The sequence below is a fragment of the Bison bison genome, unplaced genomic scaffold (assembly GCF_000754665.1).
Source record: "Bison bison bison isolate TAMUID 2011002044 unplaced genomic scaffold, Bison_UMD1.0 scf7180017864451, whole genome shotgun sequence".
Classification (NCBI taxonomy): Eukaryota; Metazoa; Chordata; class Mammalia; order Artiodactyla; family Bovidae; genus Bison; species Bison bison.
The window spans coordinates 6,543,972-6,570,386 of record NW_011495013.1 but is presented as its reverse complement, the minus strand read 5'-3'; the positions used below and the strand labels follow the sequence as shown (position 1 = coordinate 6,570,386).

General features: G+C 35.3%; 1 protein-coding gene across 1 annotated transcript in view; it reads left to right on the top strand.

Annotated features, from left to right (window-relative positions):
- The window catches only part of GABRA4 (gamma-aminobutyric acid (GABA) A receptor, alpha 4), a 77,218-nt gene that overhangs the window by 12,527 nt on the left and 38,276 nt on the right, over window positions 1-26,415 (top strand). The window contains exons 3-8 of the mRNA XM_010858863.1: window positions 3,546-3,613; window positions 4,536-4,756; window positions 4,917-4,999; window positions 7,331-7,474; window positions 8,910-9,062; window positions 17,606-17,865. Coding sequence (XP_010857165.1) covers window positions 3,546-3,613; window positions 4,536-4,756; window positions 4,917-4,999; window positions 7,331-7,474; window positions 8,910-9,062; window positions 17,606-17,865 — 929 coding nt within the window. The remainder of the gene's footprint in view (window positions 1-3,545; window positions 3,614-4,535; window positions 4,757-4,916; window positions 5,000-7,330; window positions 7,475-8,909; window positions 9,063-17,605; window positions 17,866-26,415) is intronic.

Genomic DNA, 26,415 nt, shown 5'->3' with positions numbered 1-26,415 from the left:
AAGTGCCATGGACAGAGTGGCTTCAATAACAGTAAATTCATTTTTTTCACAATTCCTTAAGCTAGAAGCCCAAGATCAATGTGTCAGTAAGGTTGATTTCTTCTAAGCTCTTTCCCCTTGGCTTGTAGGTGGTTGTCTTCTCTTTGTATCTTAGTTTTTCTTCTGTGTGTTTCTGTGTTCTATTTCCTCTTTTTATAAGGACACCAGTTATATTAAATTCAGGCCCAGCCTAATGACTTCATTTTAAGTTTATTCCCCTTGTAAAGACCCTATCTCAAAACATAATCACATTCTGAAGTACTAGATGCTCAACATATGATTTTAGGAGAATATAATTCAGCTCATAACAATCTCTTTCACTGGGATTTCTACAAGTTTAAAACAGTGAACTTAACATATAAATAAGTTGCTTAAAAGATACCACTTTCAGAATATGGACAGCGAAGGAGGTGTTCTGTCTGAGTTTTTCCCCTTGAAGTTCTCCTACCTGAAATGCATTTTCTCAGCTTTTCCAATGTCTTGTGATCATTCTTCAGCTCTGTTTGAAAGTCACTGCTTTGGAGATTGGTATGACATTGTAAATCAACTATGTGCTGTGTGCTTAGTCGTTCAGTCATGTCTGACTCTTTGCAACCCCATTGATTGTAGCCTACCAGGCTCCTCTGTCCATGGGGATTCTCGAGGCAAGAATACTGGAGAGGGTTGCCATGTCCTCCTCCAGGGGATCCTCCCAACATGGATCGAACCCAGGTCTCCTGCACTGCAGGTGGATTCTTTACTATCTGAGCCACCAGGGAAGCCCACTATACAGGAAATCAATTATACCTTAATAGAAAAATAGAATTTAGAAATTAAAAATAAGTCACTGCATTGAAGAGTGGCTTAAAAATCTACAATGGCTTTCCCAGACTATTACCAGCCTGTTTTGTTTCTTTTATGAATGATAGCATTCTTTCATTTAATTCATTTCCTTATTATTTATTCTTTGACTCCCCCAATAGCATGTTAAGTGCCTGAGGCAGGAAACTTCAGATTTACCACTGTAACACCAGAACCTAGCATGGAATGGTGTACATCAGGTGGTCACTCAATAAATGTTGAATGAATGGGTGTCCAAATGCAATTTTTCTACCAATTATATATTTTTAGGCTCTCATTCAATCTCAAAGACCTTTTTGATGGTGTAAAGTAAATACTGAATAATGTCACAAATAATCAAGGTTGTAATTCTGAACATAAAGCATTTTTCAAGAATCATTGAAAAAGTAACAATGTTATGTCAGAATTTGAAAAGATTGGTTATCATGGAGTCATTATAACTTTAAGAATTAACATAAACCCACACACCTTAAAATAAATGTATAAGGAAAAATATGATTGGCTTAATCCCTCCCTTTCCTACCTTTCCTGCATGTCAATAGAACACCTGTGGTATTAATGTTTTACAGGACACAATTAGCTAAATAAATACTGTTCTAGGAAACAGATAAACATTTTCTGTGAACTAAAGTGAACAGCATCACCTAGGAACTTGTTAGAAATGTAAATTTTCAAGCCCTACTTTAGACCTACTTTATGGCAAGTCTGAGGTAGGCTCCAGCCATGTGTGCTTTAATAAACCTTCTGGGTGGTTCTGATCCAGTTAAAGTTTTAGAACCAGTTTCCTAAATTGATCTTCAAAGTAACTGAATTTCTCAAGATTCTCATCAAACAGTCTCATTGTCAAGATCTACTCAGCCTTAATTGTTCTGGGTAACTTATCACTCCTTGTCCTGACTTGCACTGAAGTAATGTTTTTAACACTTTAGCAATTGTCCTTAAGAAGCTAGCAGAGTGATTTCTCTCACTTTTGAATTTTTTTGGATGAAATCTCCATCTAGTAGGGTTTGACACACATTATTTGCTTCCTGGATTACCTATTTCTGAAGCACTTTGGCTTTCATAAGCTTATTACTATCATATTTTTGTTGTTGCTGTTTTCAATTTCTCAGTCAACTTCTCACACTTATTCTCTGTTTTTTTTGTTACTTTTTAAAAAATGAAAAAATTTTTTAACATTTTAGAAAATATTATTTTTACAAAATGAAAACTCGTGGCAGATCAGCATTATTTATACTTTTTCTCTCACTGTACTTCCAAAGGATATATTTTTCTTAGGATACTTATTTAAGAAAGAATTTTCTTTCTCCTTCAGACTATTTTTCTTTCTGTGGTTCAGTCTTCACCATGTAGAGGGAGAAATACTCTCATTTGTTTTATGAAGATAACTTTAGACCTAGGGCATAAAGCTATTCCAATTGCTCTGTGTTCTTTTTGGCATAAATCCAATTGCCTACCCAGTATTCAAGAGAAACAGTCCATCTTGATAACAGATGTTGTTCTTTCCAGTATGGAATAGGTAGCCCCTAGCCATCCAGTGTTATAAACCATCATATAAGAAATGATGTTCAAGAGTGCAGCAATTTAAAATTTTTATTAGTAATTAAAATTGCTATTATGTACAATAATAATTACTATCATTATTGAGCATGTTATGTTCTGGAGACTGGGACAAGTGATTTACATGTATTATTTCATCTAATACCCATTAAAACCTCCTCTGTATCTGATGATGTATGACTTGACTAAGATCATGTGATTAGAAATTATTAGAGCCAAATTTAAACTATGGAATTTCTCATTTTAAGCAACATGCTAACCCTGGATTGCAGCAGTTTCCTCTAGAATCTGTGTCAACCCTATTGTCATGATGCTCCCATATTTTGCTTCTGCCAAACACACTTGTTCCTGAAACAGTCTTATTTAGACGTAGGAAAGACTCTCAATAGCAAAGAAAAGCTAATACTTGATAAATACTTTCATGAAAGTGTAACTGTGTTCAGGGTCTCATAGGAGAAATTTCATCTGATCCCCATCAATAGTCTTGTCTGATAGGTGAGGTTGCTGTCACTGAGGAGTTAAGTAACTTGCCCAAGATCACACAACAAGTAAATGGCAGAACATACATGGGTTTGACTTTTAGGAGAGCTTGTTTTTGATCCTAATTACCAGTGGATGATCTTCCTATTGTTAAAAGTGACCTGAATCATTTTTGTGTTTATTTACCAATATCCTCAACTCACTGAAAATGTGTTCCTTACAGCCATTATGGTTTTTCTCTACTTTACTCTTGTGGTTAAGTTCCCTCTTTTTAACAGCTCACTTCTTTACTAAAAGCCAATCAGATGATGAGCTATAAAAAAAAATCACAAAAGCTAAAAGCTTTTGTTCCCTGCACTGCCTGTTGTAACAGTGCCCTGGGGTGATGTATCTTTGAAGAACTAAGAATCACAGTAAGTAATTGGGGTTTCTTTTTGCCTGTAAGTAAATATTGCTTTCTGGTTTTGTTGTTCTTTTGTCTACATTTTTTGGAGAGATACATAATCTCACTGAAAACATAAGATGCTTGTAAAAACATGATTTATCTGTCTTTTTAATTATCAAACCCTCCTTGCCTGTAGGATTGGTAATTATCTTTTCACACTTGTTTAATTCATGCCTACTAGGTCCTGTTACAGAAGTGAAAACTGACATATATGTCACTAGCTTTGGACCTGTTTCCGATGTTGAAATGGTAGGTATCTGGGAAATTAAATGTACTTTTTGAGGTTTGGAGAAAATATGCAGAAAAGAGGGCAATTAACATTTATCTTATAATCGATTACACAGAACTAGAAAGTGAAAGAACAGCCTAAAAAGTTTAAAAAAGTGAGACATTTAATTTGCATTTCAGCTGTAATAGTTGAGGTTTTTTTCTGGTTTGGAGTCATTCTCAACAAAGAAAAGAACATTCTGTCCCCACAATACAATGTTGTGTGTAATATTTTTTCCCTTAGAAAGTTATTGCGGAGGAGAAAATTAGAGAGTGTAATTAGTTTTGGTATGAAACTATATTGTAGTCCTAATTGCATTTAGAATTCCTTGTTGGCCCTCTTGCTCACCACCCCTCCTCCCACTTCCATAGAACATTAAGCCCTGGTCAGTATAAATTCAGTTTTGCTTTCTAATATTAAATATTTTCAGTTTCCAGGTCAAAGAAATGACCCTAGGTGAACGTTAATAAAATCTGTGGATATAAGATTTCTCTTTTACATACTTTACATACTTTGTCTTAAAGAGATGCCTATAATTTTATGATTAATTATGCAATGTTATTTGTTACACATAAAGTAATTTTGCCACTTGATTTAAAACAAAGTACAACTGTAATTACCTGGTGGCTGGCAGTTTTATTAAATTAATTATTCTGGAATGATTAATATGTATGATAATTTATTTATCTAACAAATGTAGAAGATTAACGTATCAGATGGACATAACATGCTTTAATTGCTGACACTCCTTTTGCTCCATTGATTTTTTTTTTTTTAATTTGCTCTTATTTGTTTTCATCTGGGGTAGTCTTTTCTGAGGGCAAATCTAGAATTTAATGAATTTTTCTGCATATTTATGTGTAATCATCTGTGATTGATTATGTCACAAACTAACTTCCCTAGGAATACACAATGGATGTGTTCTTCAGACAGACATGGATTGACAAAAGACTAAAATATGATGGCCCCATTGAAATTTTGAGATTGAACAATATGATGGTAACAAAAGTGTGGACTCCTGATACTTTCTTCAGGAATGGAAAGAAATCTGTCTCACATAATATGACAGCTCCAAATAAACTTTTTAGAATTATGAGAAATGGCACAATTTTATACACAATGAGGTAGTCTTTTAAAAAATTTTTTTAACTGTTTTTTCTTTCTTCCCTTCCTTCCTTCCTGTCTTTCTTTTTCCTTCCTTTCTTCCTTCTTCCTCATTGAGGAATCTATAAAATTATTTTTTTTTAGTTTTGATTTTATTTAATTGCCTTTTTTCGATCATAGACTCACCATAAGTGCAGAATGTCCCATGAGATTGGTGGACTTCCCCATGGATGGCCATGCCTGCCCTTTGAAATTTGGGAGTTGTAAGTTACAATCAGATTGTGGTTAGGATTTATGGTTACCTCATGCAAGCTGATGTTTTTGTATGTTCATGATTTTCCATAGTCTAACATTTAAATCATTGTCCATGACAATGACTTGTCTGAGGTTTGACTTTTAGGAGACAGTTTATTACCTAATATATTTAAGTTAAGAGGTAAAAACAACCCCTTTCCCCTCACCAGAAGCAAAAATTATTTCTATTTGCTACCTAGATAGCCTAGGTAGATTGAGTCATAGTTAATAGGTTGGTGATCAGTGGTGAAATTTAGGGACCACTGAACTCCTTGTGTTGGTAGTGTATCAGAGAAAGAGTAAATGATTTTTTTCATTTTTTAAATTTAACAGCTTCTGTTACAACCAGAAACCTTTATGGCAGACTTGAAAAAAAGCAAAAGAAGGTTCAGGGCTTCCTGACATGACATGGGTTAGAATAACATAAGCAGCGCTATTAGTATAAAAATGGCTGAAGCATGACCAACACAGATTAGGAGGGATGGTCTGATATGTAGGCAGAACAAGATGGTATAGTACCTTATGAACTACATTAATTTGTTTAGATATTATTCTAAGTGCTATTGGATGCCTTTGGAAGGTTTTACTAAGGGTGGTTGAGAAAGGACTTTACCTAGATTAGAGCTATCTTGAGTGAAATGTAAATTATTATAGTACAAATAGTTTTCAGTTCTGGCCCCAGTAAGATCATGCTTTCTGTTCATTCTAGGGAGAATGGATTGTAGAAACAGAGACGAGCTGGAGGCTGTGTCTTGGTGATGATGTAGACTAGATTATAGTATCAGAGGAGGTGTAAGACACATGGATTTGGGATATTTTGTGGTGGTGAAGGCAAAAGGATGAAATGAATGGGTAGGACAGAATAAGGAATCTCTTTTACCCAAGCTCCCCTCTCAGAGATGGCAGCAAAATGTGCTTGCCTCTTCTCACGTCTGCCTCAAATATTTGACTCAATCAGAAGCTACCAAAAATAGATGCTGACTTTTACTATTGCTTCAGATTCTCAGTCACAATGATTGTGAAACCGTTGCCTGCTGTTATTATTGCTTATTGCTTAACTTAATGAGACTTGGCAGTCGTCATTCTTTTTATAACCCTCAGTAATCACAATATTCAAGTTGGGTTAACTTGAAACTAAAGTGAGTCCTTTGCTCTCCAGCCAGTGATTTGATGAGAAAAGATAAAAACAGAAAAATACACGGACAGAAAGGATACCTGACTTAAAATATCATGGACAGGGTCTTAGCATTCTGAGACTTTAAATGTATAATTTAAGCATGAATATACTTCAGAAGATAAACCTTGAGACCTGATTGTACACCACTAAATGACAACACAAGCCTTATAGCTTGTTTTGCAAAGTCGTTTGTAGAGATAGTCTCCCTAGGTACCAACCTCTTTTGCAGAATTAAACATTTTCACTGAGGGCCTACTGTGCTCTAGCCATTTTAGGAATCTTTGCAGAGGGCAGCACACAATTCATCTTGGTTCTTTTGAACTCATTTGTGTATGAGCCAAGCTATCTGTTCTGGGTAGGCTGGTAAGCAAGCAGCTGGTCTCCATGTGCACTGAACACCAAATAATAGAAAATGGGCTTGAATTGCCGCTGGGAGGGATTTGCTGAAGATGGAAGGGAAAATGTTCTGATTGTGAGAGTTTAAAGGTAGTGGAATTGGTTCTGTAAGTACGTTCCCTGGAGAGCTTTACAAACTGCAGAGCCAGTTGTCACCCGCAGAATGGTTCCCAAACAGCATGGGTATTGCCCAGAGGCAGAGTCTGGAATAGGTGACCTATGGAGAGCGCTTCCAAAGTAGGATTTGCTTTTGTTTTTGTTGTTGTATTATTATAGGCAGCATCTGGTATGTTTCTAATTGAGAGAGCTGTATGAGGAAGGAAGATGTCAATATTGGTCAAGTATTAGAAGTGAGTTAGAAGGGAAAGGAATAGCAGTTGGACAGTACTTTGGGTGGGGGTTATTTTTTCTGCTTTTCACCTGTTTATCCTATTAGTATGGAAACATATCCAAGGGCACTGATGCATAGATCACATTTTAGTTGCCTTAGTTTTAGTCTCTCCTCCTGTAAACCTCTGGCATAAAAATGAGAAATATGCCCAGTTGCAAGACTGCTTATTTAATCTCTACAGTTTTCTCAATCTTAAACATGTTTGAATAAATCATAATGATTCTTGTTTTCATTTATTCCATCTTTCTTGAACATGTGTAATATTCTTAATCATTGACTGTCAGTGCAGATGGAAAAGGAGCCCTGACTCTAACCACCTTCTCTGCTGTCCTCCAGATGCCTATCCGAAGAGTGAGATGATTTATACCTGGACGAAAGGTCCTGAGAAATCAGTAGAAGTTCCAAAGGAGTCTTCCAGCTTAGTTCAGTATGACTTGATTGGGCAAACTGTATCGAGTGAAACTATCAAATCCATCACAGGTGAGACATTCAGTAATTTAAACCAATATGCAACTTGGCACTAGCTTCTTCATTGAAATATCTTGTGTTTTCAGGGTCCAGCTAAAAGTTTCCAGAAATAGAGTTGATGCATAGCTCACAGTTGAGAATTCTCTTTATTTATATTTAAATCTTATTTTAGTTTGAAATAAATTCTGAGTTGGTGAGATGCAAGAAATGAGTTGGTTTTCTTTTTCATAAAAAAGTCAATGATCAAATATATCAAAACTATTTTCAACAGAATTCTCAGATAGGAAATCTGATCATTGATTTTTTGAACACTGAATTTTCTTTTTTAGTACTTTCTCCAAGTCTGTTTTTTATATCTTGCCAATTTTTATGGTGCTACTCTATCCTCTTTTCAAAAATAAAGGCAAAATATAAAATTTAATTATAAAATATGTTAAGGGCATATATTAAAGCTGTCATGTGAGTAGATGGATGATTATTATTGAGGATTCTTGGTCTGTATTTGTTTTGGGGATGTGAATGGAAAGAATCATAGGACTTAGTTTTTGTCATATTCAGTGTGAGAAAAATAGCTGATTATTGCTTGTTCTTAAACTATTCCTTATGTATATGTATCACCAGGAAAAGTATTTTTTGAAAACATTTATTTTCCAGCCTGTAAGTGATTATAAAAATATGTTTTGGGAAGATTTGAGTCTTCAATCTGAGAATAAGGCTACTGCTTCCTGAGTTACTTTCTTAGCATGTTACTTTCAGATGTAATATTAAATATTTTATCAAGAGCTACGAGAAATCTTATGATATATTTACTTATTATCTTTTTTAGGTTTTTGTCTAAATGCTAATAAAACATACCTGAACTCAGGGATGTTATGGATGGGTCTATATGTGTTTCTTTATATATTTTTTTCATATATATCACATTTAGAAAGAAAGTTTTTTCCTGAAACTAAGACAGTAAGACAACCTTTCTCTAAGCATATATGTATATACAATGTATAGCTGTGTATTACAATTCTTTCTAAAATGAGGCTTTATATTTTCATACAGGTGTGTGTATTTTCATGGTTTTTTTCCAAGTGATTTTCCATAAAAGTTAACTCTAAAATCTGCTCTTACAAATGCTGCAAATGAAGTCTAATTGCTTTTGCAGTGTTAGATCTTTAAAATAGAAGGCACTGCAAGAATTTTTATAAAATTATAGCCCAACTTACTGAATTGCTTAATCACAATGTAACAACAGAAATGTTTTTCTATGTAATGATGCTCAGTATTGTTTTCCCCTTGTTGGGAACTTCATATTTCTCAATGCTTGTGCTGTCATGCAGAGCAGATACTTTCTTTGCCTAGAATACTGTTTGTTATTCTGAAATATGATTATAAAACCATTGAATATTTGCTCACAGAACCTATTAATATAACAATTTTCCTCATGCTTCGTTCACAGGTGAATATATTGTTATGACGGTTTATTTTCACCTCAGACGGAAGATGGGTTATTTTATGATTCAAACATACATTCCATGTATTATGACAGTAATTCTTTCTCAAGTTTCATTCTGGATAAATAAGGAATCAGTTCCAGCTAGGACTGTATTTGGTAATTATAATTCATTTCTTGGTTATTTTTGTTCACTTTACATTTTGATTGTGATTCATGGGACTAGCCTTTAGATATATCATCTCTGAGAAGATATTAAACAGTAATATATCTAGCTGTGCTAAGTAAAGAATCACAAAAGATTTCATTCTTATCAGCTAATACAAAGTAATAAAGCTTGAGAGGATAAGTGCATTCCATTCCTTCATTTGGGTCCCTATCAGATTTACTTTATTGTAAACTGGCAGGTGAAGACCAAGTATGAATCTGGATATAATTTCACTGTGGGTGATATTCTTGGGTACCTAGCTTAATGCTGTGTAATTGAATTAAAATCATGTCTAGGTGTTAAAATGAAATGCACCGGGAGTTTAAAATAAAAGTCATGGATGAATGAATATGAAAGCCTTAGAAATATTTGCCTTTTAATGAAGAGGAACAAAAGGTTTAAATGCATTGAATTGAAAGTATTATATGCTTAGTTTGTTAACTCATTGTTGTAGTCTATCTACACTTTATTTTCTGAATATGCCACATTTTTTCTTTTTGTTTATATACTGGCTTCCTATATATCATTCGTCATTGTATCAAATCCAGAACACTTGAGTTTTAATTTTTTTAGCTGTTAATAAGCCTTTGCATATCAGCCATGCTTTTGGCTGATTGTAAAATATTACAATTAGTTATAATAATATTTAATTTAATATTTTTCTATTCTTTTTCTATTGATTGTGAGTGGAAAAGGCATTCAGTTGTAGGACAAAAAAGAAAATGATCAGAATTGCTCTGGAATGGAGGTATAGTCCCCATGAAAGATGCCAACTTCCCATTGCTTTTTTCTCTTTGGTAGAAAGCCATGATATAATACCCCTCATCACACAAAAGCTGAAAGAATGCTGGTAAGAAGGAGCTGAAGAGCGTGGGGACTTCTCACTCAACCCCAATCCATTGAGAGACTTTCTGATGAGGGCCATCTTAGTGTTCTCAGAGGACCTGAATGTGGGGACATATTCCACGGACACCCCCACCGCTTTAAGCTTAGGTTCACTCAAGGAGGTTTTGGAATCCTACTGGGGAAACTCTTAGAGGAGGGTTAGTGCTCCAGGCAGAGTGTGACCCCAAGAAGGCGTTGAGCAGGTGTAGTGGGACTGTCTACTTCATAGAGTTGTGAGGGTTCAATTAAAGAATAACTGCACATTGCAAGTGTTGAAAAATTCAGCTATTGAAAATAGATGGGAAAATGAAGAGAGAAAACAATGTAGTGAAGTTTATTTTCCAGTAGGTCAGGTTTTAAAACCCACATTTGCCACTTATTTTCTCCATCCATAACATTGTGATAAAATGTCTCTCCTTCCTAGACTAGTGAAGATGTAGAGTAATGTGTGGTGGTCATTACAGGGTACATAGCACACTTAGCACATACTTGTTACTCCCAGATGTTCTACTATACAGGGGAGAATAATTCTGCTTTGACTTTGTTGCCTTGATTATTAACTGCTTTTAAAAGAAAACATGCATCTTTCCATTATGTAATGCCATACACTCTGCTAAATTCTTTTCTTTAAATTGAAGTACAGTTGATTTGCAACACTGTGTTCAGTTCAGTTCAGTTTGTGACCCCATGAACCGCATCACGCTAGGCCTCCCTGTCCATCACCAACTCCCAGAGTCTACCCAAACTCATGTCCACTGAGTCAGTGATGCCATCCAACCATCTCATCCTCTGTTGTCCTCTTTTCCTCCTGCCCTCAATCTTTCCCAGCAACAGGGTCTTTTCAAATGAGTCAGCTCTTCACATCAGGTGGCCAAAGTATTGGAGTTTCAGCTTCAACAACAGTCCTTCCAATGAGCACTCAGGACTGATCTCCTTTAGGATACACTCGTTGGATCTCCTTGCAGTCCAAGGGACTCTCAAGAGTCTTCTCCAACACCACAGTTCAAAAGCATTAGTTTTTTGGTTCTCAGCTTTCTTTATAGTTCAATGTCACGAACCTCCATCCATAGTTCATCAGGCACTCTGTCTATCAGATCTAGTCCCTTAAATCTATTTCTCACTTCCACTGTATAATCATAAGGGATTTGATTTAGGTCATACTTGAATGGTCTAGTGGTTTTCCCCACTTTGTTCAATTTAAGTCTGAATTTGGCAATAAGGAGTTCATGATCTGAGCCACAGTCAGCTCCCAGTCTTGTTTTTGCTGACTGTATAGAGCTTCTCCATCTTTGGCTGCAAAGAATATAATCAATCTGATTTTGGTGTTGACCATCTGGTGATGTCCATGTGTAGAGTCTTCTCTTGTGTTGTTGGAAGAGGGTGTTTGCTATGACCAGTGCGTTCTCTTGGCAGAACTCTATTAGCCTTTGCCCTGCTTCATTCTGTTCTCCAAGGCCAAATTTACCTGTTACTCCAGGTGTTTCTTGACTTCCTTGTTTTGCATTCCAGTCCCCTATAGTGAAAAGGACATCTTTTTTGGGTGTTAGTTCCAGAAGCTCTTGTAGGTCTTCATAGAACTGTTCAACTTCAGCTTCTTCAGTGTTACTGGTCGGGGCACAGAGTTGGATTACTGTGATCTTGAATGGTTTGCCTTGGAAATGAACAGAGATCATTCTGTCATTTTTGAGATTGCATCCAAATCCAAGTACTGCATTTCGGACTCTTTTGTTGACCATAATAGCTACTCCATTTTTTCTAAGGGATTTCTGCCCACAGTAGTAGATATAATGGTCATCTGAGTTAAATTCACCCATTCCAGTCCATCTTAGTTTGCTGATTCCTAGAATGTCGATGTTCACTCTGCCATCTCCTGTTTGACCACTTCCAATTTGCCTTGATTCATGGACCTAACATTCCAGCTTCCTATCCAACATTGCTCTTTACAGCATTATTACAACATTATTACAACACTGTGTTAGTTTCAGTTATATAGCACAGTTACTCAGATATATATATGTAGACATATATAAAAATATATATGTATATTTTTTTAGATTCTTTTCCCTTATAGATTATTACAAAATACTGAGTATACAATAAATTCTTGTTGTTTATCTATTTTATGTATGTAGTGTATATGTTAATCCCAAACTCTTAAGTTGTTCCTCCCACATCTTCTTCTCCTTTGGTAACCATAAGTTTCCTTTCTGTCTATGCATCTGTTTCTGTTTTATAAACAAGTTCATTTTTATCAGTGTTTAGATTCTACATGTAAGTGATATCCTATTAATATATAGTTTTCTTTCTCAGTCTGGTTTACTTCCCCTCAGTATGATAACCTCTAGGTCTATCTGTGTTACCAACAAAAGATTAATTTGCTAAATGCTTGGTGTTTATTGTCTCATTAAGTGCAGTGAACACTCAGTTAACCTTGGCTGTATGCATCATCTATAAAGACAACCCAACTGGGCAGAAAGTTAGGGGCTGAGAATAAGGTCAAAGTCCCTGAACTTTCCCTTGTACAAATAATATTAATGTTTCCGGAACTATCATCATTGAAAATAAAAATAAAATCACTTCCACATGTATTACCATCTTTATCTTATGCTCCTAAATAATTTCTGCAACAGAAAATATTGCCCCATTAATGATGCCTTTGATTAAGAGGCATCCACGTCAAAAAGTGCAGACTTCGGAGCAAGATGGCCTAGGTTGTAACCTAAAGTCTACCGTTTATTAGCTGGGAGCCTTCAGTGAGGTATTTCTGCCGGTTTCCTCAAGTGTCACAACAGGGTGAATTGTCACTACTGCATAAGGTGGCTGTGAGGATTCAATGAGTTTATTTGGATACAAAGACTACCACAGTGAATACTGTTGTTAGTGTCATTGACTATTATGACAGTCCGTGCTGCCTTCTCTCTCTCATTTTGAGACTCGCTACTTGATACTATCATGTGAATGTTCTCTTTATTTTATAGTTATTGTGATTGCTTGATGAGCTTTGAATGCTTTCTTGGTTGATTACAAACTCATAGCCACTGTTCTGTCTCATTTGTCCCCAAATAATAGAAATTTCCAGTGGTATGCGTGTGTGGGGGGAGAGCATTAGTTATAGCTGTATCCATCCAATATTTCCTATCCAGATAAGCCAGCGTAAGGACATTATGTATCATACAGTAAGGATACTGCTGCTGCTAAGTCGCTTCAGTCGTGTGTCCGACCGTGCGAGCCCATAGATGGCAGCCCTGGTAACACTAATAATAATGATAATAAAATTTGCCATGTACTGATAGAGATCATCTTATTTAATCTTCAGAATAACTCAGCAAGTTAGGCATTAGTAATTTTATATGGATAAGGATATAGACACAAAGAGATTAAGAAACTTGTATAAAATCATATATTGAAGTGATAAACCCCAAACAATTTCTGCCTGACTTTGAGAACTCCCTCATGTCCACTCTACCATTCTGTCCTTATGTGGTAGGGGTGGGGTGGGGGAGGCAGTCTGGGGACCTGGGAGCTTGTGGATGATTTCAGAGCTGCTGAGTGGATGTGTATGGCTGTGTGCTCTGCATACTTTGTGGGAACTCTTCCATTTGCTTCTGATTGTGCTCAGGCACCAAGATACTGGTTTGGATTGACCAGGAAAATTGTGCCCAATAATGAAGTCTTCTAAGACCTAAGATGTGCCAGAACAGTAACTATTTAATTGTTTGTTGAGATTTTCAATGGTATTTTCTTAAGGAAGTTAAGTTTTAAGTATGTGGGGAGTGGGGAGTGAACAGTCTATTTCATATGAGATTCAAATAAAAAGAAATAATTCTGGGCTAGCATTTATCTGTCCCAATTCTCATTTTTCTCTTTACTCAAGGAAGAATTTGCTGAGTAAGAGACGTCACTCGAGATCACGCAAAAAGAAAAACTAATAAAAATTAGTGTAAATATGAGAAGTAGCATGTGCCAAATTTTCTGGAAAGGTCTATTACTAAAGATGTATGCCTCTTAAGTTTTCTAATTATTCCAGTATAGTAAAACATGAAATCTGCGTAAATGCCAGCTGGCACATCTACATCATTACTAGTTCGTTTTCTAGGAGTAGCTAACCCCAAATTCACTCCTGTGTATAGTCTTAGCCTACTTTTAAATGTCCTCTTCCAGCTCCTGGGCCAGCCAATATGGTGCATATTCAGCATTCTAAAAACGGGGCCTGGCATCAATATCTGAACTTGTCAAAAAAGTTCCATGGTTATTCAAGTATTTTCAGGATGGATGTGGTGACAGATATACTGCCTTCCTAGATGCAGAAGGAGCATGGCTTCTTATCTGAGAGGTTACGTCTGTTTGCTGTTTTGTTGGTGTCCATTTAACCAACTGCTTCACCTAGACACAGGTGTAAGAAGCCCATTCCTGTTGTGCTAGTTCTTTCTTAGAATTGAACGCCAGACAGAGAAACATTTTAATGTCTAAAGGGATGGCAATTTCAAACACTCAGCCAACTGTTTATGCCAGTTACTTTCTTAATTTTGCCAAGTCATAAAATAGGAACCATAATATCTGAAAGACCGTTCTGCAAACTTTTAAATCAAGTGTACTCTAGACAATAAAAAAGAAATGCAAAGCAGCCACATAGCCATATATTGTTGAACATGTTCATAAACTTGGTGATGTACCCTCCTTAACAATCAGAAAGTCATTTTTGGATTCACAACTCAATAATTGCATTAATATTCTGCTTACTTGTCATTAATGATGAAATTTCTTCTCATACTGCAGGAGAGAAAAAGACCATTACTGCTTATCCTCAGGAGAAATTGCTCTATTGCCAAAAAAATGTTCAAAGCAACCTGAATAATCTTAAATTGTCTTAAATAATCTTAAATAAATAATCTTAAATTGTCTTAAATAATCTTAAATAAACTTATATTTGAGTTTCAGATACCTTTTTGATTACATTATGGTCTCTGTAAAACTTTCTGATTTCTGAGTAGTATTCTTAGTTAAATGGCATTGTTTATATTTTATTTTCAAGCTCTTTCAGTATAATTTCTATGCTATTAGAGGAAATATACCTAATAAAGTTGTAGAACAGTTTTGAATTCTTAATAGGTCATTTAACCTGCTATGAATAAGAAGAAAAACTTTGATTTATATTTAAATTTTGCAGCTAGAAGTTTTCAGAATTAATTTAGGGTTTATTCACTATCTCATAATGACCATAGGGATGGTGCCATTTTCCTGAGATTTAAAATAGAAGCCTATACATCAGTGTTTCTTTTGCTGTCTCGTACACAGGGTTATTGTTACCATCTTTCTAAATTCCATATATATGCGTTAGTATACTCCAGTCCAGGTTCAATGCATGATACTGGATGCTTGGGGCTGGTGCACTGGGACGACCCAGAGGGAGGGTATGGGGAGGGAGGAGGGAGGAGGGTTCAGGATGGGGAACACAGGTATACCTGTGGCGGATTCATTTCGATATTTGGCAAAACTAATACAATATTGTAAAGTTTAAAAATAAAATAAAATTAGTTAAAAAAAATAAAATAAAATAGAAGCCTAAAAATAAAAATAAAATAAAAAAGAGGCCTAAAAGTCCTGCGGTCTCTTTCCAAAACAAAGTCTAATAAATTCACAATATTTCATTTTCATAGGCGTTTAGGTATTTATATATTTGATTGAATAAACATATTTTAAGTCTGTTTTAAACTTATAAAATATTAAAAATATCACAAACATTTCTTTTCAAAAAGAATACAACCAAATTCTCAACTTGTTCCCTCTGTATAGTTTATGGAATATTTTTGAAAGATCCATAGCTCAGAAGTTGTTCTAATTTCTCATGTTTTAAAACTGACAATTCAGAAAGGATTAGAAAGAAAATGGATTCCTGAAGAGCTGAAAAATGTATTTTTATTTATTACACATTTATCATGTGCTTGGCACTATGTGAAATACGGTAAATTCCAAAGCGGTGTTAAATATTTCAGCCCTTAAGGAGTCAATGCTTAATGAAGTTGTGGAAACAAAGCTCACACAAATGGAAAAATTAAGAAACAATACAAGGTAGAATATAATTAAGTGCTGAGTTGAAGAGACAATGTAATTTCTCCCTGCATCAAAATATTTTTATTCCTTCATTATTGCATGGGGCTCACTGTCCCTTCAGTTTAACATGTGACTTTAGGCTAGGGATTGGCATGGATTGGAATAAATAGTTTATGCCTTCATCATTGTTATTGTCTTCATCATCATCATTCCCAAACATCTGAGTGTATCAATTCAGGAGATTTCCTAGGTATTACATAGAATGATTTAAATGGATATGGTAAATCTCCAAATAAATTTCCAAACTTAACTACATAACATGGATTAGATCCACAGAGAAACAAAGATGCAGAAAGGGGCAATTGTGCAAATATTTAGCATTCTTAAATAATGCATTTCTCTATAGTTTCAGTAGCAAGTGGGATTTTTCCATTGAGAATGGGGAATGACATTTTTCCAGGCTCTGCAGAAAAGGTTTTTCTGGAGATGATATGCTTCAGAAGTTTATTGATGGGAGAGAAATACTGTTATTCTTGTTACCAGTATTTTCCTGCCAACCATAAACTGAAGGGCAGTAGATGTCCAATCAGAGGAAATCAGTCCTGAATATTTATTGGAAGGACTGATGTTGAAGCTCCAATACTTTGGCCACCTAATTTGAAGAACTGACTCATTAGAAAAGACTCTGATGCTGGGAAAGATTGAAGGCAGGAAGAAAAGGGGACGACAGAGAATGAGATGGTTGGATGGCATCACCAACTCAAGGGACATGAGTTTGAACAAGCTCCAGGAGTTGGTGATGGACAAGGAAGCCTGGCTTGGTGCAGTCCATGGGGTTGCAAAGAGTTGGACATCACTGAGTGACTGAACTGAACTGAGATGTCCAATATTTTTAAAACCAAATTGTTCTAGAAATCTATTTCTTGGGAGCATCCTTCTGTTTTATATAAATTGAGCTATTTTATAACTAGTACATTTATTATTTTAATTAAATAGGTAATATTCAGGTAAAGATTTTGAGTGTATATAACTTGTGATTTTTCTGGTAGAGAGTTTCAATAACATGGGCCATGCCTACCCCAGACATGAAATTCTGATACTTTAATTTTCAGTGCTACCATCTTCCCACTCCTGGTTGAGAATCAGTGCTTCAGTGAGTCACACTTCTTGTTAGGTGTTGAGTTTCTCAGGTATATTGGCCTGGGTACTAATATCAACCCAGTATATGTTAGTTGCCTTACATACTTTAAGTCTTCATAGTAAGCTCAGTAAGTGGGCATCAAGTGAAACCCAGTGTGTTTTCCTAACTTAATCCAACTCACACTGAGCCAGTGATTGGAGGAGTAAGTATTTGAACCACATCTGTCTCTCACTCCAAAGCCTGTGCTACTTTCACTGAACCATTAGGATTGGAATCATATCAAAGATGGTTTGTTTTGAGTTATAAACTTTGTTACTGCCATCCCACCAAATTTCCAGATCTTTTTGTTTGTTCGTTTGTTTGTTTGCGTAGAAATAACCATAAAGTATTTTGTCTCTTTGCTCTTTTCCCTTGAAGGAATAACCACAGTCCTGACCATGACCACACTGAGCATCAGTGCACGGCATTCTTTACCCAAAGTGTCCTATGCAACTGCCATGGATTGGTTCATAGCTGTCTGCTTTGCTTTTGTATTTTCGGCCCTTATTGAGTTTGCTGCCGTCAACTACTTTACCAATGTTCAAATGGAAAAAGCCAAAAGGAAGACATCAAAAGCCCCCCAGGAAATTTCAGCTGCTCCAGTGCTGAGAGAAAAGCATCCTGAAACACCTCTGCAGGTATTTGACTTAATATCCTTTAGCTCATGATTTTAGCATCTTGGTCAAATTTCCATTGCCAGGGGAAAAGCTAGGAAGTTGTTGAAAATCCCAATGACAATTTGTAACTCATTTAAAAATTCAAAAAAAAATGTTAAAGGATAATCATAAATTTCAACTTTGAAACTATGATTAATGGCTTAAAAATTAAACAGCTCTGGATGAGACAGATGTACACAGACCTGTTCAAATGAAAGTTCAGAATTTAAAAAATTTTAATTTTTAGGGGGCAAAATCTTACGTATGCACTTAAGAGAAACCTGTGGATACCCTTAAGTAGGTCGGAAAAGCATCTTAGTAGAGTTCATTGAACAAAATAAAACAGTGATTCTTAGCATGGCTCCACATTAGAACTGCCCCCATGGGGATGTGCCCTTGTATGAAAAAAGAAAAGAAAACCAATGAACAAGAAGACTCATAGGTGCAGGTGATATCCTTCCAAGACTGAGAATTTTTGTCCTAAAGAGACAGATCTAAAAGGATATGAAAGTATATTAGAGCTACTGTAATTTACATTGGGCACATGAGTGATTCTGCAAATTAAAAAAAATTAAAAAGTGACTTTTGGATACCAGTTGTACAAAAATAGCAAACCATCATGAAAATGAGAAAGCAAGCAATCATCACCTCCTCTTCCTCCTCCTCCTTCTCTTCTTTCTCTTCCTCCTCCTCTGATACTCTACTATCTCTCTCTCTTTTTCTTTCCTGAATCAAAGAAGTATCTATGGTCAGTTATACACAGCCTTATTGTAGTTGCCACAAATGAGTCAAAAGCTCCTTTTGTCTGCATGTACCCAAATCAAAGTGTATGAAAGTCACCAACTCTATTCTCTATGGTAATAACTCATCCCCTTAATTATTCAAACATGCATTCATTCTTTTCACTCATTCACCAAATACACATTTAGCATCAACTATGCACCAGACACTGTTGATGATCTGAGAAACAAGGGTACACAAAGCCCTCTGACAATTATCTTACTCTATGGACTTAGATTTAAGTATGTAGGACAGGGGAGACAGAAAATTTACAAAAAATGTATATATATATAGCAAAACCGGTACATTAGATGGTGCATTGCTTTGATAGTGCTGAATCACCAAAGTGGGAAGAAAATTTTAGGGCATTGTGACAATAGTAGAATTCAGTTCCGGGACCAGGAAGTCCTCCCAGAGAAGATGCCAGTAGAACAAATTAGGTTAGCTGTTTACCCTGGGCTTCCCTGGTGGCTCAGACGGTAAAGCGTCTACCTGCAATGTGGGAGACCCAGATTGATTCCTGGGTCGGGAAGAGCCCCTGGAGAAGGAAATGGCAATCCACTCCAGCACTCTTGCCTGGAAAATCCCATTGACAGAGGAGCCTGATAGGCTACAGTCCATGGGGTCGCAAAGAGTCGGATACGACTTCACTTTCACTTTCACTTTACCCTGGTAGGTATAAACTGTTAAGGGTCCTTCACTTTATAGCTGTCTTTCCCAGTGCAGGGATAAGGGCACTGGTTCTCTAAGAATGACATATGAGCTGATAGAAAAAATTATTGTCCTTCCATTAAAGTAAGTTTGGATAGCTTACATTTTCTTCTAAAGAAATCAATTTCATCAAGATTTTCAAAATTATTAAAATGAATTTTGTTTACTATTGTCAGATAAAAAACTCATTATTTATTCCCTTTCCCTTTCCCCATAAGTAATTTTGTGTCCTTTCTGCCTTTTATTGTTGTTTTGTTGTGTTTGTTGTTTTGCTTTGTTGTATTGAGGCCTTGGTAGAATAATTCTATCTACCGTTCCTTTAAAAAATTATCCTGTCTTTATTTATTTGCTTTTTATTCTTATTGTTGACTCAAGATTTATTTTAATTTCATCTTTCTGCAGATTAATTTTGTTACTCTTTTTCTAGCATTTTGAGTTTAGTTCTTAATTTATTTTCACTGTTTCTTATTTAATAATAAAGTTTCCTTTATTGCAATGAGATTTCCTTTGCATACAGCTTTGGCCATAATTCATAACTTTTTGGTGATGTATTATCATAATTATTTGCTATATATTCTGCAATTATGCTGCTATTTTTCTATATAAGCTCGTAATTATTTGGAAGATAATATTATAAGTTCCAAATGGGATATTGTTTGTTTATCTAGCTTCATTGTATTTTTAGCTGAACCACCTTATATTCAGAAATGTTACCTGTATAGATTTGAATGTTATTGATATTTTCATTGTGGTCTGAATTATACTAAAGCTTATAAATGTTTGATGGAAATTAAGGAGTTGACTACTAGTTACTAATTTTACCTAAAACATTATTATGTCACCTCTAGTCACTTCTTGTCTTCTTGATCTTTCAAATACCAAAAACGTTAAGAAAAATTCTCCAAAAATGAGATTGTTTTAGTTTTGCATTTTAACTAGTTTTGTTTTATGCATCTTGATGCTATGATACTCAACATGTAAAGATTTATAACAGCTCTATTTTCATTGAACTCTGTGAATTTGATCATAAAATAACCTCTTTGGGGAGATTCCATATAGTACCCCTTGAATTCTATTTGGTCTGATTTCATTAACTTTTACATTCTTTCTTAATATTAACTTTTGTAATACATTTTTATTGCTTAATTTTCACATTCTTTATTTTTTCATATACTTTGAAAGCTATCTGTCCTATTATAACCAGTGTTTAACTTTTAAAACAACATATTTCAACTTCTCATTTTCTAATATTGTGGAAGTTATTAAATATATTGACTTTTCCTTGTAGCTATTAACTCGCCCTGATCCCAGGATTGCTAAAGTGTAAAGATTATGCATTTGGAGACATATATATATAAATACACACACACACACATATATAAATATGTAGTTTTTTTCTGTTTATAATGAGTTAATGTGGTTCTCTTTTCATTTTTGCAAGGTGATAAGACTCCTTGCATAGTGTTATTGTATTTACTTGAAAGTACTGCTTAACTAGCATAAAACTATTCTGCAGAATTTCCAAAGGTGGGATGAGAACTAATACCTCCTTGAAACATTTTTTGACTGTAACAGTTGTTATCACTGATGAATGCTAGGTTTGGTGTGTCCAGTTGGCTAAGTCTGCTTGGATTCAGTAACTCCTCTTGGCAGCATGGGCCTCATGCTGTGTGCAAATGGCATAATAAAGAATAAGATGATGAAATTTGTTTGTGAAGGGCATAGAGTCACAGTCTTTACAGGTTTGGAAGGAATTTATAATAAATTTCATCAAAATATGTGTTTCACATCCTCTACAGTGTGTAACCATGTATGTATTACAACTTAGATCTCCAGAGCAGTTTCCTTGAAGAATCTGTGTTCTAAGGACAGTGATTAATGAATTGACCATCCATCCTCCAGAGTACATATTGCTGCCAGAACACACCTGGCTTTGGGGCTTCAGTTGTCATTGAATACTTTCAGTATTAAGTTTAGCTTTGAAGGTTGAGAATGCATTAAAATTGAGGAAGGGAAGGAGACAGAGAAAAACATAGATAAATAAGGAGAAGGAAATCAAGAAGGGGAAAGAATGTGTTAAGAGCAAAATTTTAAAATATGTTCCTGGTAGGAAATATTCTAATTATCTTAGTAAGTTGAAATTTTATTATTCTAACGTGTTCCAACTTGTGTAGCTATTTGCTTATTTGAATAACGCTGCCTTTGTTTAAAATGTGTTTAAACTCCTCATTTAAAATTGCCTTCAGTCTGCACAATATTTGATAGTTCACCGGTCCTTTGGGTAAGCTCACTAGTCGTTTGATTCATTGTCACTATATGTGACCTATGGACTCTTAATGGCCTAGCAGAGTATTATGGTTACCATTTTTATTTCTTGGGAATTGGAAAGCTTATGCTTTATGGAATATTCATGAAGCAAGGAGAAAAGGCCGATTGGCAGACTCTAAGAGCAGCTACGGGCAGCCTGAGTATGTTTTTAGGCATCTCAGGAGGGAAAGTGGATGTTTTGCTTCTGCGACATTACTGTAATTCTGACTTTGACTTTGCCCTTCCAGTATTTAAGCTGAGCTCTGTTTTTGTGGTTCTATCTTTCCATATCCTTACTGCTTCTTAGAGTACCTACTTGCTCGCTGACACAGGTGATCTGGACTAATAGGATGGTTTGGACAATAAGTAACTATAAAATGTGGAGATTTCTTAATAAAATCATATTTTAACAATTATTTGAAAATAAATTTCACAGTTCTTGTTCAGTCAGAAAGTATACATTAATGTATGCACATTATATATTGTTAAAAATATCCCATGATACAATGACTAAAATTCCTTGGACTTTTATATTGTGTCAGGTACTGTGTGATATGCTTAACATGTGCTAATTAGTTGCAAACTCACAATAACTATTTGACACATGAAGGAAGTGACCCTTGAAGTTGTTAAGTGATATATTCAAGATAACAAAACTAGAAAATGGTAGACCCAATATTTAGCTTAATTTAGTTGTGTCTGAGTGTAGGGTTTGTTCTCTTAAATTCTGTTTTATAGTATTTAATTTATAATATAGCTATACAGATAGACATTAGAATGTATGTGTATGTGTGTATAATACATGTGTATAAAATGATGAGCCTAACACAGAGTCTTTTGTTTGTGTTTCTATGATTAAATAATAACAGCAAAATATTCCAAATGCTTTTAGTAAGAACTTTTACAGACATTGTAGATACATTTTAATTTTAACAACTTATAAAATACATTCTATTTTTGTCCATGTTTTACCAATGAGGATATTGCTAGTTAGAGATCAAGCAATCTGCCCAGAGTTATTTATCTGGTAAGTGGTAGGACTGGGCTTGCAAACCTCAAACTCCTCATTTCACATCTTAATGACTGATTAGATGTTGGGACAGGGAAATGAAGGATGAGATAGATGGTGGTGGCATCATTCATTAGAACAGAGAAGAGCAGTGAAGCATGTTTAATGAAGACAATACTTAGTTCAAGTTTAGACAGGTGGACTTTTCCATAGTGGGACATTTTCTCCTAACCCGTGATAGGATGGAATGTAAATGGGTACTTTTCTGAATACAAGTGCATACATCTCCACTGTGCACCTTTCCTGTCCCATCTACCTAATTGCTTTGTCTGTTTACATTTCACTGTAGCTATTCTTCATGGACTTTTCACTGTTAAAGTGCTCATAGATTCTTACAAGGATATTTGTAAATTAAATAGCTATTTGCTCCACTTAGAATCTTTAAGAAAAGGATGATATTAAAAGAGTATATAAATAATTCAAGATGCACCTTGAATTTAGTAATTCAAGTGCATTCCTGAAAATCTCCTTCTTTACTGTCTATTCTTCAAAGTCAAACTCTAGCCCTATTTCCCAGATGAGGATCATTTTGACCAAACTTAAGGATCTCAAGAACATTGTGGCAAGAGTCCACATCTACATAATGTGGGTAATAACAAAATAAGAGAAAAAAGAATAGAAAAAATAGGAACTATTTGTCTTTCTCTGTATGACTTATTTCACTAAGAATACCCTCCAGACCAAGCCATGCTATAGCAAATGGCAACATTCTTTTGGTGGTTAAGTAGTGTTTCATTGTGTGTGTGTGTGTGTGTGTATATATATATATATAAACATACACATATATACTACATCTTTTTAATCCATTAATCTATTGATGGACACTTAGGTTGCTTCCATATCATGGCAACTGTGAATAGAGCTGCAATGAACATGGGGGTATATATAGTTTTTCTTTTTTTTTTTAATTTTATTTTATTTTTAAACTTTACATAATTGTATTAGTTTTGCCAAATATCAAAATGAATCCACCACAGGTATACATGTGTTAGTGTTTTTATTTCCTTTGGAAATATACTCAGGAGTGGAATTACTGGATCATATGGTAGTTCTATTTTTAGTTTCTTGAGAAACCTTCTTGTTCTTCATAGTGGCTATACCAATTTACATTCCCTCCAATGGTGTACAGGGCCCCTCACTAAACAGGGTCTCCACACGCTCTCCAGCGTTTGTTATTTGTGGTCTTTATGATGATAGCCATCTGACAAGTGTGAGGTGCTATCTCAGATGGTTTTGATTTGCATTTCCCTGATGGTCACAGTAGCTGTGATCATTATCATTGTTTATTTCCTTGAAGCATCTTTGATATCTAACGCATGCACCACACATAAGTTATCATCTGTAATATTCTAAAGTATTTTGAATAAATTATTTCATATGTGATTACTTTGTTTACCTACATGGATGGTGAACTCCTTAATAAAACTGATTATGGCTTCATTCTGTCTTCCCATACAGCACATAGCACAGTGTCTAATAGTCACAGTTGTTTATTATAATCAGCCAACCATAGTAATCAGACAGTAGGAAATGTGGTGCCTCTAAAAACCAATACATTTATCACCAATTTCCAAAAGCACTTGCATTTTTATGTAAAATTCCTCCTTACCACAGTTAAGTGTGAACTTTAGGTGGATATTAAGTGGTGAGCTAGAATCAGGTCACTGTGAGGACCAGGAACAGCAGATAGTCATTCTGAGACATGCATGTCAAAAGTTGGACTTAGCTAGTGGACAACAACAGGGAACTGAGGAGGACACTTTGAAAACAAAATCAAGCAAAATGAAAAATCTCTGTAAATCTATAAGTGCAGCCATGCATTATGAGGAGAGTACAGTTTGTTGTTCTTGGATCATTTTTGTCATCTCTTTCACTGAAAGTGAAAGTCGCTCAGTCTTGTCCAATTCTTTGCGACTCTATGGAGTATACCATGCATGGAATTCTTCTGGCCAGAATGTTGGAGTAGGTAGCCTTTCCCTTCTCCAGGGGATCTTCCCAACCCAGGGATCAAAGCCAGGTCTCCTGCATTGCAGGTGGATTCTTTACCTGCTGAGCCACCAGGGAAGCCCAAGAATATCGGAGTGCATAGCCTATCCCTTCTCCAGAGGACATTCCCAGCCCAGGAATTGAACTGAGGTCTCCTGCATCGCAGGTGGATTCTTTACGAGCTGAGCTACCAGGGAAGCCCACACAGATATCGGTGTCTGTGAGCAACACCAGTGTTAAGTACAATGATTTCCCAGTGCTTGGTAATCACAAACCTCATTGCATTCTAACAGGCTCTATAAACTAGGCCAGTTTCAGATTTTCATCTCAATCATTCTCAAAATTCCTCTTAGAAATGCTGTGCTTTAAATAGTTTACGCTAGCATGCAAAAAAAAAAAAAAAAAAAAAAACACCTCGTTTTCTCATTTATCCTTATTTCTTTCACTTCTTAACTTAGTTTAAAATCTCTTTCCGTGGCAGTTTGAATAAGGATGTGAAGAGGTACTGTCATTCCACTTGACATTTCAGTTTGTTGGTGACAGTAGTAGTTTAATGACTTCTTTAAGTCTTATATAAATTGTACCTCTCTGAAGCCATACTTTTTTCTGTACTGAATGTTCTGTAGTTAGTAATGCTCTTTAGGCAATGAGTAATTGTTTAATCGCACAATTATTAAACTGGATGATTTAAGTGTCATGAGTATCAGAATTTTGTTTAATTTCCAACCATGTTTTTCATCTGTTACTTTTATTATGTGTCACATGCTGACTCATGAGAAATTGTCATTTTGCTAAAGCAAGAGAGCCAAATCTCCGTTAGCAATTTAACAACTGTTTCCAGAGCAACTACTGTGCACTAGTCATCATGCAAGGTGCTGAGGAGTCAAAGAATAGAAAACCTGGGAGAATAGTCTTAAAGTGAAGGAGATAGGATATTATTCTTATAATTGACTATATGTAATATGTAGAATCTTGGTTTTAGAATAATTCAAATATGTTTGTAGTAGTATAAGCTTACCCTCAAATATTCACTGCTACTTCAGACCTATGTGCTGGAATATGGATCTATGAATTCAATTTCCTACTGGGAACCTATTTATTTATGGCTATATTAATGGAACACTTGTTAAGTGTAGTAGTTTGGGAATATTCTGAGGGTAGTGTAGGGGGTGACATTCATCACTTGACTTCAAATATTTAAATAATGATATGTATGTGAATGTGAATAAATGAATGTGAACGTGAATGAATAAAAGTGAAAAATGCTTTGAAGGATGTTTGAGAGGGTGATGATAAATTAAATCAGAAAGAGTTAAGCTGAGACTTCAAATTAGCCTTTGAAATGCAAAAAGTGACAAGGTAAGAGACATTATTCAAAATGACAAAGGGAGGAGAAGCGATCAGTTTTAGTAGCTTATTGAAGTAATACTATGCATATCTTGGTAATTATTTGTAATAACATCACATGGGAAGAAAAATGCCAACATTAGCATCATAATTGAAAATTTAGGCTATTTTCTCCTCCAGAAGCGGAAATGCCGTAATTTCAATGCTGCATTAGGAAGGCTAGATATTAATATATTAGCTAGTATTTAAGGAAGTATTAAGGCATCTTGTAAACCTAGTATAATACAATGTAGGAGTGTATGTATGTGGTATGGATATAGATCACTAGTAAA